This window comes from Quercus robur, chromosome 8, assembly GCF_932294415.1.
Source record: "Quercus robur chromosome 8, dhQueRobu3.1, whole genome shotgun sequence".
Classification (NCBI taxonomy): Eukaryota; Viridiplantae; Streptophyta; class Magnoliopsida; order Fagales; family Fagaceae; genus Quercus; species Quercus robur.
Window position 1 is genome coordinate 55,611,020 of NC_065541.1, and position 13,496 is coordinate 55,624,515.

The following is a 13,496-nucleotide window of genomic DNA, read 5'->3' on the forward strand; positions in this document are numbered from 1 at the left end:
GTGGGTCTTATTGCATTTTTTTGTACTATTTATAAGTTCTATTATATTATTTCAACTAACATTTACCTTTATCTACCATACTTTAAAAAAGAATTTAATTTTAACAAAATAAACAAATCTAAAAAAGACTAATTAATGAAATTACTCTAATAGCCGTAACTCGTAAGATTGCGTGTAAGAACCATGAAGCCACGGTTAGGTGAGTGTTTATATATATATATATATATATATATATATAAATATATTTTTTTTTATTACGTTTTCCCAAAAATAAAGGGGAGATTTTTTACCAAGAAAAAAGAAAAAGAAAAAAAAAGGTTTTACTGCATACTAATATACAATAATTGCTGCATACTTTTTTTTTTTTTTTTTTTTTTTTTTGAGATACTAAGTAATTGTTGCATATTTGTATATAGCAATTGCTTAATATAGGGTTATGTGACAATAAAAAGAAATTGACAAGTGTTTAAGGGATCACATTACCCAGGAACGTTGAACACATGCTAATTTTTTTACTGCCATATAACCTTAAATACAACAATTGCGGTATACAAATATGTGGCAAAACTTTTCAAAAAAAACAATGGGATATACTTATCCACCAGCTACTGTCTAGAAAGAATTTAATGATTAGTAATTATTTGTAAAACCATGCTCTCTTTTTTTTGATTGCTTCTGAAACACATAACATGTTTGTAATGGTGGCAAGATGATGTCTCTCTTTGAGTATGGTGTACAAAATTTTCTCATTCCTCATCTCCTTCTTTGTTTGATATATACGATCTGCTAATGTTTATCTTTTTCGTTTTTTCAAAGGATTATGGCTATATGAGAATCCATAATTTTATGTGAATATTATTCAGCTTGCACACAACTACTACATGGGTGCACCGGTTAATTAAATTAAGATGTAAATAAGATAAAATAAAAATATTCATTTCCTTTTTACACAAACAATAATATTTAAATTAAATAATAATATATTGCACTGATAATAAACCTGGACATAGTTTCAAAAAAAAAAAAAAAAAAAAAACCTGGACAATAAGATAGATAAAAAAAATTAAAGAAAAATTATCATAAGTTACGGGACAGAAACACATTGTGTAAGACAATATGTTTTATTACCCAAATTGTAATGGATTATTTGAACTTTTGAAACCATCGCATTTTCAAAATTAATAAAATAAATTCTAAAATTTTAAAAAGGGTCATGCTAATGAGTGCATTGAGAGTACTCATTAATAATCCATTTTAGGAAAGTTTTGATATCACTTTTATAGGAAATGAAAAAAACTGTCAAAATATTAATTACTTTTTTTTTTTTTTTTTTTTTTCTATAAAAGCTTTTTTTAAATAAATTATTAATCAGTACTCTAAGTGCACTCGTTAACATTTTCCTTTTAAAAAATATCAAATTAAACTCTATAATTTTAAAAGTAATAATAAAGGATATTTGTTGTATCATTAAAAACTTATTAAAAAAATCATTAAATATTAAAAACGTGTTGGCTATTTGATTATCAATGGAGCAATTAGTGCTCTTGAGAAAAAAAGCAAAAAAGGCAGAATAATTAATACTCCTCAACTGCATTTGTTGACAAAGAGAGCCAAATTTATTCGGTCCCAAAAGATCTAGAATATTATTTATAAAAGAAGAAATATCTAAAATACAAATTAAAAAAATTAAAAAAATTAAAGTTTTTTATTTTTATTTTTTTCCTTGGCCAAACTGCTAAAGTGAAAGGACAAAATGAAAAAAAGGGACAAACAGTGTTGTCCTTATTCTTTGATTCCTTTACAATAAAAAATAAAAAATCAGACTTGCCCCAACACTTTATCAGATTTATCAGAAACTAGTAAAAAAAAAAAAATTATATTTTTATTTTATTTTTAAAATTTTTAACTCAGCCAAAAAAAAGAAAAGCAATATGTAGAAAAAGAAAAGCAAAGCCAAGAAGAGTACAGAAAAAGTGAAAAGCAATTCATTATTACAGTTTTCTGTCTGTTTCTTTTATACTATTGTTTTAGGGTTTACTTTTGTTTTTTTATTTTTGTCTAAAAAACCTTAACCAGGTTTGCTTTGATTTTACCTTTGTGTCTTTACCCTGGAGCGAGATCTCCGGCGAAATATCCGACTAGGTAAATAAATACTTCACCTTGTCTCCCTGTTTGTTTTCCTAGAAAATTTCGTTGATTTGTTTGTTTCCTGAAAAAATTTGCGGGAAAAATACTCCAAAGCTAGTATTTTTACTCTTTTTTCCACCATTGGAGAGTTGGGTCTCTGTTGTTCTCTTTTTTTTTTTCTTTTTTTTGTTAATTGCTGGAGTCTATTTGAAAATTCACGATGAGTTATGGAGTAATTGATGTTCGTCTACACTAGAATATGAATGTTTATTCTGTGAATGATTATATTTTATATTTTATTTGTTTCTTCTTGTTCTCTGGGTTACATTTTAGGTCAAAGAGTATTATGTTTGCTGGACAAATTCTGTTCCCGTTTTGCAATCTTTTCAGGTAGGCAGCTCAGCTCATTCCCTTTTTACATTTATTTTTCTTTTGTATAATCGGGCTTTTTTATTGGGCTTTTGTATTATTAGTAAGTGATTAAAAAAAAAAGAGAGGATTTTTTCCATTTTGGGTATTTAGTATTTACTTAACATAAGCTGTTAGTTGTAATTTCCTTCTAAGATTTTATCTTTTACTCACTCATCACAAGGTTCATTTGTATCTGAAAAGTTTTGTGGTTATATCTATGAAAGTTTTACAAATTGCTTCAACTCCTTTAACAGCATTCATAACTTGACTTAGTATCACTATGTATTTTACACAATTTTATGGTTTGAAGTTAATCATTTCCCCTTGTTGCCACTAAATGGTCATTGGTTTCATTAAATGCAATGGCAAGATTGTAGAGTGTCTGAACTTGTTTCAAGGCATTCTCATATGCAAATTCTATTGTGGATCTGGCCAAGTTTACTTTGTAGTTTGTAATAGTACAGAAATCAATCTTCTAAGTTCTATACATGTGATTGTGATTGATACCCTTTTTTATGTAGACCAGCTGTCTCATTGGTCTTGGTTAAACACCTGCATTTGTCGTGCTTTGCGCGGTGTTTAATTTAGCTGCATCATTAGCATCTTGTTCTGATGTGGTCAGTATAAATGCTAGTTTATTATGAAGTTTACTCTTAGCAGTGTTCAGATGATCCAAATACTTATTAGAAAATTTAATTTGTGGTTCAAAAGGAGTCTATCTTTTTGTAGGTAATGTTTGTAATCACAATCTGTTGTGGTATATTATAGCATAAGAGAGGTACTTGCTGAGTAGTGATTTGATTATGAACCTGCTGTGATTTTTGTTTTTTGATAATTAAAGAAAACTTTATGCAAATTCATAAAAAGGAGTCACCCAAGTATACAGGAAGTATACAGTAGGGGACCAAAACAGTCAAATACACAAATTACAAGCATCCATCAAATCATAAACCGAAAAAATAGAATGACTTCCTATGATAGACATCAAATCCAATAGTGTCTTAAAGAAGAAAAGTTTTAAGTCGGCTATAGTTGTTTTAGAATCTTCAAAACACCGGTTGTTTCTCTCCTGCCAAATGCACCACATCAAACAATGAGGGACAACCATCTAGATAAAACACCATTACAATGGTGACCAAATTTTCCTTGCCAACATGCTAGGAGCTCAACCAGTCTTTAGCATTGCCCAATATATACCAAACGAGATGAACACCATAGACCACAACTCAAAAACAATAGGACAATGTAATAAAAGATGATCTATTGACTCTCTATTACTTTTTCACATATAACACCAATCCATAATCAACATCTTCCTCTTACGTAAATTATCAATAGCCAAAATATTTCTCAAAGCCACAGTCCAAATGAACCTGCTGTGATTTAGTTGACAAATTGTGGAGACCATGTACTTAAATCACCGGGAAATTACTGGGAACATAAAGAATTTGATTATCTTAGTTGATTCATGCTGCTCAAATGTTGCCTATGAGATTTGATGAAAATTTGGTGGTGTGGTGTCACAAAGAAAAGAGAGGTGGAGGGGCCATGATGGTTAGAACTTAAGTGATTTGTTGGCCATTCATGGTTACCAAAAACTAAAATGTCTCTTAGGGGGTAGACAACTTATATTATTATGTTTTCAATTTATATCTGGAATAAATTACTAAATAGTATGGTTTCAGTAGAGGCATCTACTTCCTTAAACCTGGAGCATGCATGAAAAGTCATGTGACATCGGTTATTTCTTGTATTTTAGATTTGGTGTTGTTATTCTAGCAATGCCGTCTAAGTAGAGCTTGGCCTTTGCTTGGTACTTGCAACTACATTGGCTGCGTTGAGAATCAAAGGGTGTTGACAAATACTTGTGCTCAAGTGTCCTGATAACACTGTACGGGGTGAACACATGCCAAAGGGGCCGTGTTAGTTTTGGTCATTAAGATTTAACTTGGAGTTTGCATGGTTAGAGACCTCTCTTATGGCATAAGGAATATCTTGAATAGGAATCTTGGACTTGCATTGACAGTCTTACATGGTTTTTATTTATTTATTTATTTTTTATGTCAAATGTAAATTATTTTTAATTTTACGAGGCTTGATTCCCTGTCTCGTTGGGTATGCTTTGCTATTAGAATTGTTCTTGCTGCATCCTCCTTATTTTCCTTATAGCTTTCATTTTTGGGATCCATTACATCCGTATGAGCAATTCAATTCCACTCTTTCCTTTTACATGAGATTTATGTCTTGGAAGATGGGTGCTAAATGTCCTTTGGAAGAAGTTGAAGTGATAATAAGAGATAATATAAATTATGCACTTTGAAATCTGTAGTCTTAGATTTACTTACTCCAAAAAAGGAGAAAAAAGAAAAAGAAAAAAGAGGAGAAATCTGTTAGATTTCACCTTGAGATTCCAAAACCTTGGTCAGTGGTTCTAGGCATTGAGGGCTTCTGTTATGTTGGAAATTAGCATCCTTTGTGGTCACTGTGCTTCTTAAGGATGAGTTCAACACGTGCAAATGCTTCAAGGCCTGAAGTGCCCATTGTACATGAGTATACCTGCATTTTTGAAAAATACCTTAGGCTATGTAGTGAGAGCTTATTTTTTTTTATTGAAATTCTTGCTACATGTTCACCTTTCTTCAATCAAGTTTGATAGGTCTAACCTGTAATGTGTACAGATATATACAGTGGCAATTTCAAGTATATGTTAGTGTTTTGAAGATGTGGAGTGCACATCAAATCAATTGCTAACATCTTTCATTAGTTCTCTTTATGAGTGGTCCTTTGCTTTGGGTCTCACAGATAGTACTTCTATTCAAAATTTCATAGAGTCAATTTATATGTAAATATTTTTCAATTGTAATTCTTTAGGCTACTTCATTTTTTTTTTTTTTTTTTCATGAAGTAGTCTCTTTGCAAGTTATTCTTATGTATATATATATGTTAGTATTTTGGGTCCAAGGTACTTGCTTATTTTTGTAGTTACTACCTCTATATTTCTGTGTATTTTAAATATGGTCTGATACTCTCTTGGCAACTCAGCACAGTAAAATTTTAAAATTTGTTAGTAGTGCTTTAACAATCAATCATCCAAAGTGATTTGTTTTGATCGAGGTCAACTCCCAGTATTCCTAGTTCTGACAATTTCCGAAAAGCATCAAGATGATTAACCGCACCTTGGATTCACACGTATAATCTATGGCGAGCAAATATTGCTGGCTTTGCATGCAATCTGCCAGTTACAGAATTTGGAGTGGTACCTACATTGTCTGAGAACATTCTAAATTTAATTCTGACTTCTGTTTTTACTCCCTTTCCTAGTTTGTGGAGACTGATAGCTGATTCCCACGTAATGCTTTTTTCTGTTCAATAAACCGGATCCTTTAGTAACAATTCAGGAACATGGAATATTATCAGTGACTCAAATAGCAGGAATATTGGGATCTGATTTTGGAACAGTCTTGTCACGTAACAAAAATCACATTTGGTTCATTAGGTTCATGAGATTCTCTGGCAGCTCGTTCAACCGTGAACTGTAACATTTTTTGGATTTTTATTTTACTCTTTCTAAATGAACCAAGCCAACTAGAATCTTTCTTCAGCCATATTGAAGAAATAGAGCTTTGTTCAATGTATTTGTCTATAAGCAGGCTTTTCTGTATTTGTGGCGATCCAAAAGCAGTCCCCTCTTTTTTTTTTTTTTTTTTTTTTGGGAATAACTGCTTTGCTTTTGTTTTATGACACTATCAATTTTCAGCTGATGCCAATACAACTTTTATGGAAATTTGCAGGTTGTGTAACATTGGTGTTTTCTCTGAAGGAAGCCTATTCAATTTACCCTGCTGGAAGTAGCTATGCTACCCACTGGAGCAAAAGACTCCCAACTCCGTGAGAGCAACAGTCAGAAAGTCCACCCACAACCCATGGAAGAGGCCATGAATCAGAAGCCAGAAGCTGTGGAAGCCCTGATATCCAAGATTTTTACGAACATCTCCTCTTTGAAGTCAGCTTACATCCAGCTTCAAGCTGCTCATACTCCCTATGACCCTGAAAAAATCCAAGCTGCTGATAAACAAGTAATTTCTGAGTTGAAGAACCTATCTGAACTCAAGCACTTTTACAGGGAGCACAACCCCAAATCAGTATGTGCTTCTCCACAGGATTCTCGCTTAGCTGCGGAGATCCAAGAACAACAGAGTCTGCTGAAAACCTATGAGGTTATGGTGAAGAAATTTCAGTCTGAAATTCAGAACAAAGATTCTGAGATTAATCAGTTGCAGCAGCAGATTGAGGAGGCATGCCAGAGGCGGGGAAAACTGGAAAAGAATCTTAAGCTGAGGGGCTTGTCAACAAAAGAATCTGAAAGTTCTACAGATGAAAATGGATTTTTCCCTGTAGATCTAACCCCCGATCTGTTTACATCTGCTGTAGAAGCTGCTTTCAAAGCCATTCATGATTTTTCTAAGCCATTGATCAACATGATGAAAGCAGCTGGGTGGGATCTCGATGCTGCAGCTAACTCAATTGAACCTAATGTCGTTTATGCAAAGAGAGCTCATAAAAAGTATGCTTTTGAGTCTCATATATGCCAGAGAATGTTCAGTGGGTTTCAGCAAGAAAGCTTTGCCATCAAATCAGACAATCTAACGGTCACTACAGATGGCTTCTTCAAACAGTTTCTTGCTCTAAGGGAGATGGATCCGTTGGATGTACTAGGGCAAAATCCAGACTCGATTTTTGGGAAATTTTGCAGGAGCAAGTACCTAGTGGTGGTTCACCCAAAAATGGAGGCATCCTTCTTTGGAAATCTTGATCAGCGAAATTACGTAATGGGGGGTGGACATCCAAGGACCCCTTTTTACCAAGCTTTTCTAAAACTGGCAAAATCCATCTGGCTTTTACATAGGCTGGCTTATTCGTTTGAGCCCAATGTCAAGGTATTTCAGGTTAAGAGAGGGAGTGAGTTTTCAGAGGTTTATATGGATAGTGTTGTGAAGAATTTGATAATGGATGAAAGTGATCAAAAGCCCAAGGTTGGACTAATGGTTATGCCTGGTTTTTGGATTGGGGGCAGTGTGATTCAGAGTAGAGTTTATCTCTCAGGCATGAAGGTTGCTGAATAACTCAAGTGTGTCTATGCTAATCTTTGTCCAGATGTGTATGTTGTGTGTTTAATATGGCCTGTTGTCTTTTCCTATTATATTATCTTATGTAATTGTTATTGCTGGTTGTTTGTTGAAAGGAGCTTCCTTTTGTTTATAACGATGTGAGTTATTGTAGAAGTAGATGTAGTAATTTGTTTAGCTAATCTTATAAGTGCTACTTGAACATCACCTTGGGAGAAGGAAATTCCCTTTCACTGTTCAGGTCATATTTGCCAACACTATTTGCTTCAAAAGACCATCTTGACTGGTTAAATAATTTAAACAAATACTAATTTAACTATTAATAATATATTTAGAACTCATTAAATCATTTAAACAAGTAATTTATCTATTAAGTGCCCGTTTGTGATGCACTTTTAAGTTAGTTTATTGCTTTTTTTTTTTTTTTTTTTTTTTTAATTTTTTTTATTTGCTGGTTTTGCGTGAGTTATATGCTTATTTCATTTAACCTTTTTTTATTTGTAATATTTTCAACAAAAAGTTAGATAAATTATTTTTAAATGGACATTTAAGTTATATGATTAAATGCACCTATAATAATAGATTGGAAGATTTTCAAGTTTGGACTGAAATTCAGTCCATAATACAAACAAATAGGATTTGGGCGAATCATGTGGTATTTATCTATTAGAATCCATTGGAAAAAAGGGAGGAAATGGTTCATTATTATACATTACACGAGACCCACATGCAATAGATTGACTTTGAATCTTTGATTGAGTTCGTCGGTGTTTTATGCTGAAAGATCACTCTTAGTTCCTCACGTGATTGTTGAGGTGCCACCACTTGCAATACAGCTTTAAACTACATACTATATTGTTAAGACTTTAAATTCATGTCTCTAGAATCTCTGAACCTTGGTTTCAATACTTTGTTGGCTAAACAAGTTTTATCTATAATACTAGAGGACCATTGCCGTGGGCATCGCGGGCACTCTCAGTTGGGTTTTGACGCAACAACTAGGAATAAATTATAGTGAATGGCCCCAAGTTGTCGTTCTTGGTCAAAGCTTTGTAGAAGAATGGTGATAGATACACACGAAGTTGAAATCGTGTTTTGACTGTTTCATAATTATAACTGAAATCATGTGTACGGTTGTGTGCAACAAGCTGTGTACAACAATAATTAGCATTCATAGAATATACTACTTTCATTAACTCATCATCGATTAGTTTATTATTTGATGATAATAGAATGGACTGAATTTTTCTCTAAATTGGTTTGAAAGAAATTTCCTTCAACCCACTACATGACAATTCATAAAACCTTCCTCATGTACTTTTAATGGCATTAACTATTTTATGGTCATGTGGTTTGTTTAACTGATGTAATGACTCATGTGAGTTAATACACCTAAATGATTTTATGAATCGTCATGTAATGAGTTAGAAGAGATTCTTCTAACCCGATTTGGAGGAAAGCTTTATCAAAAAAAGAATTACGAACTTTATGAGTATTTTTACATTTATAATAAACTTTTACACAAGACTATATTTATAATGCCAAAGTTCAATTTATATACAATATGAAACATGGGTGACATTACATTCCAGTAACTAATCATATACAATATGTTCTTGGCTCCACCCCTTCTGTTTTTTGTGACGTTTTAGCGCTTGAGCAAGCTAGGATTTTGGCTTCTTAGCTGTTGTTTCAGGTTCCTTTGTTAATAAAATTGTTGATTATCAAAAGAAAAAGACTAGTCATCTAAAGCGTCTTTCTTTGCGTGCCTATGTTGTTGAACGACCAAAACTGAGCCGTTGATATTGAAATCTGAAGAAGCCAAGAAATCTCCAATTGTTCCAAGCTCAGGACACTCCTCCCAGTCACAAATACCAGTTGTTAGTGGTGAGTTTCCTCGCCCACCTTTCCCAACTATGAATAATGAATACATATCTCCAATGTCTTTTAGAGCTGCCGCTGTCTGTGCCGCATTGTTCACATACTTCTCCACATATCCAACTTGACCCGATGTCACATACCTTAAAACAACATATTCACAGTCATATAAAACCAAGGAGAAAGTAGTAGGATTAGACAAATAAATCAAGTTAAAAACACATGCAAGCACAAGCATGCATGCTACAAATAAGGAAAATTTCAATTTAAAATGGACCCATTTTATAGTTCAAATTAAATACTACGAATTTAAGAGTTCGTGTTACTCTATAAACTAATTCATCTAGAAATAAAATCATAACTGCAAGATAGACTCTCTCTAAATTCAGTGAAATGGAGTGGATCTGTTTCCTATAGATATTAAATGAAAATGGTTAATGGTGTACCTATTATAGAACTCGGACAAGAAGGCATTGTCAATTTCGTTTACGTCATTCCCCTTCTCTAGTATTGATAGTTTCACAAACATTCCATCATCTTCATCTGATGAATCATCAATCTGGGAATTGCGTACATTTGATGATGATGATGCTGGTAGGAACCTTATGACAGTCAAATTTACGCGGGGATGAGCAGCAATGCGTCTACTCCAAGCAATAGCTTCACGATCATCTGGACCACCAAAGAAAAGAGTTGCCATATGTTGCACAGTGTCAGAGCCAAGTAGTTGTAAGAACCCGGGGACACCATCAATGCCTCGACTCACAATAATACCAACTGAGCATGGAGCATGGCGAAGAACCTTTTGGTTTGTAGTCCTAATCCCTTCCTTCCCAATATCCATTTTTCCATCAATTCTTTGGTGCTTATGAAAAGGGAGAAGAATAATTGATACCCTTAAGTCCTCAGCGCTATTACACACATCCTCGTACAAAGTTGCAATGGATGACACTGCTTTAGTTACGCGGACCAAAATTTTTGTTTCAGAAGTAAAGTTGTCCACGGCTTCATTGATTTCTAGTGCATCATTTCCACCATAGTCTTCATCGTCGCTAAGTTCATCAGCTTCTAGTTCATGATAGGACACATTGGTCCTACGCTTTGGGAGTAGCTCTATTAGCTGCATCAAATAAGGGGTGATAGGTGCTTTCTGAGACCCACTTAATGCTGATACAAGTGAAAGTATGGCTGATAGGGGACGAGGTCCATATACACAAGCTAGCATCCTAAGCTCTTCTTTATCTGGATCATGTATTTCAAGTTCTGTATGAATATTTCCCAACAAGTTTTCTTGTTTTCTCATTAGCAAAGCCACCACCGGCCCTGATATTATTGTGTTAATCACGATTGATATGAGCAACAAATTGTAAGATCTTGGACTCCACGTCTGCAACAATAGCCAAAGCATATCCCACTTAGACTTTGCCAGTCACACACACACACACACACACATATATATATATATATACACACTTGAAAAGACAGACTTAAAGAGATAATGAATGTAAATCCTGTCTCACTTTATACACTGTAGTAAGCCATGTGGCCATGTGTGTGATTTTCTTCCATAAACTATGATTATTTTATGAGAAAAAGAAAAAAAAAAATGTGACAGATAAAGTGGAAGACATAGAGTGGGACAGAGGAATTTTATTTAGAGGTGATGTATAAATGATTTCAATTAAGTAAACTTACCATAAGTATCTTTGAGGAGGACCCTATGAACAGAAGATCAGCATGGCCTTTTAGGTTCATTATGAAACCGAGAAGCACCCCCTTATTCAGTGGAATCTTTAGATAACGGCAAACAATAAGAGTGCCACTAATCTTGCAGCCAATGCTCAACAAAACCATAATGACAACAATAAGTACATTGTTCCAACTATTCAAAAATCTTCCATTAAATTGGAACCCAATGTAGCCAAAGTAAATGGGAAGAATGAAGTTGTGAACTGAAAAGTTGAGTTTGTGTATTAGTGTCCTTGCCGCTTTACCCCGCTTAGGGAACATTAGGCCAATGGCAAAACAACTGACTATGCTGTTAAAACTCGCCCATTCCACATACATCGCGCTACCTATAACAAGTGATAAGATAACGAAGAGCTCGGTATGCTTCAAGTACTTCTGGTTATTGTCCCGTTTATTGAACCAATCAGCTAAGTACTTGTTTATAAAAATGATAACCACATCAAGTAGCACACAATAGATACCATATTTGTACACCTTATTTGCATGGATAGCAAGAACGAGATTAAAAATCGCCAAGCATGTCATTTCAATTATGAGTGAAGAAATTATTGCCAATCGCCCAATGTCTGAGGTATCAAACTTTAACTCTGCAGCCAAACGAATCACAACCGGAGAAGCTGTGTATGCTAAGAGTAAAACGATGATTGCCACGAACATTGTCTTTTGGCCTTGGACTTCTAACTCATGGTGTAAAAAGGCAGAGGTTGCTAGGCCAAAGATCATGCCTATTATGGCACCACCGAATGCAATGGCTGTCACCACAACTACGTTATTGCGCCTTACATAAGGAATGTCAGTCTCCAACCCAATTAGGAACATGAATATGATACGGCAAAAGAGACCAAAAATTTCATAGAAATCTGCACCAGTGCTCTGATAAAAGAACCTGTTCACTAGAGGAATATTTGACAACCCTGTAGGACCTAGCACCAATCCAGCCTATATCATATAAAACAAAACCAACATGTGTCAACTGGTTGTGACACATTTTATAACCTTAAAAACTATTCACATTGAAAGTTGCAGATTCATAAACATGCATGTTAATTTGTGTGTGTTAATGTGTATGTGTTGTGAAACTTACGAAAATTTGAGCAATGGGTCCAGGTTGACCCAAGCCCTTGAGCAATAGGTGGAAGAAGTGTGAGATGACAAGAATGCCAGACACTTGCATGCCCATTGAGGTGAGAGGATTGAACAAATTTTCTTGACAAGCTATGCGGTGGGTAGCGTCCATTGTGTTAAGATTGCAAGAGGAACAAGAATTAAGGAAGACAAAGAAAAATGAAAAAAATTACATGCAATTGGTAAATATTGTCATGGTTTATGACACAGGCTTTTATATGTTGTGATACTCTGTTACATGGTTCAGATCCTCTTTTTACTGATGGAGGATCGGTAGAAATCTAAGGTCTTTGACCTTTTCTTAGCTTACTCATCAAGTCCATGTATTAATGCTCCTTTTTATTTTTAAGTGAAAATATTTTTAGGCAAAACTGTTTTCAGCAGTAAACATTTTCAAAGAATATGAATTATTTAATTATGTTTGGTTGTGCTCCTAGAAATGATTTGAAAACGTTTTCCTTTATTCGACTTACCCAAAAAAATCTTTTTAAAAAGGGTTAAATTTGATAATTTCTTTGGCTAAATTGCAAACTACACCCCTAAAGTTTAGGGAGTGTTTGAATTTTATACCTTAAAGTTTCAAAATTGGATTTTGATCCCTGAAGTTTTATTCCGTTTACCTCCTCCATCCACATTTTCTGTTAAGTGCCACATAAATCTGTCACACGTGTTTAATTTGTCCAATAAAATAATACCACATCATTTTTGTAGCATAAAAAAATTAAAAATGACATGACATAATAAAAATGACATCACATCATTTTATTGAATGAATTAAACACGCATGACAGACTTATGCGACACTTAACGGAAAATATGAATTGAGAGGCTACTGGTGTAACATCAATTTCTTATAAGACACTATTGATTACTTATTCAGCCAAAAAAAAAAAAAAAGACACTACTGATTACTTTTATTGTACACTCACCAATTGCAACTTCCCACCTCAACATTTCTGAAATAAAAAAATTGTGTATCTAAATTGATTGAAACGCAAAATAGAATCATTGACCAGCATTTTTGCACGTGCTGTGTTCCTAGAAGTTTTTAATTTTAGTAATCTAGGTAAGCCTGTTCCA

The 13,496-nt window shown here is 33.8% G+C and overlaps 2 protein-coding genes across 3 annotated transcripts; one reads left to right on the forward strand and one right to left on the reverse strand.

Moving 5' to 3' along the window:
- Window positions 1–1,974: 1,974 nt before the first annotated feature.
- Window positions 1,975–7,904, forward strand: LOC126697137 (protein GRAVITROPIC IN THE LIGHT 1). Of its 2 annotated transcripts, XM_050394002.1 has the most exons (3): window positions 1,975–2,142; window positions 2,461–2,517; window positions 6,330–7,904. In XM_050394002.1, the coding sequence occupies exon 3, from the start codon at window positions 6,393–6,395 to the stop codon at window positions 7,659–7,661; it is 1,269 nt and encodes a 422-aa protein (XP_050249959.1). In that variant the 5' UTR covers window positions 1,975–2,142; window positions 2,461–2,517; window positions 6,330–6,392; the 3' UTR covers window positions 7,662–7,904. The 2 variants fall into 2 exon arrangements, with proteins under 2 accessions (XP_050249959.1, XP_050249960.1); XM_050394003.1 differs by lacking the exon at window positions 2,461–2,517 and having other exon boundaries at window positions 1,977–2,142.
- A 1,498-nt stretch (window positions 7,905–9,402) lies between these two features.
- LOC126696507 (cation/H(+) antiporter 2-like) lies at window positions 9,403–12,528 on the reverse strand. Its single transcript, XM_050393233.1, has 4 exons — window positions 12,376–12,528; window positions 11,238–12,230; window positions 9,989–10,929; window positions 9,403–9,685 (listed from the first exon to the last, which is right to left on the reverse strand). Exons 1-4 carry the CDS (start codon window positions 12,526–12,528, stop codon window positions 9,403–9,405), a joined length of 2,370 nt encoding a protein of 789 aa, XP_050249190.1.
- Window positions 12,529–13,496: the final 968 nt, after the last annotated feature.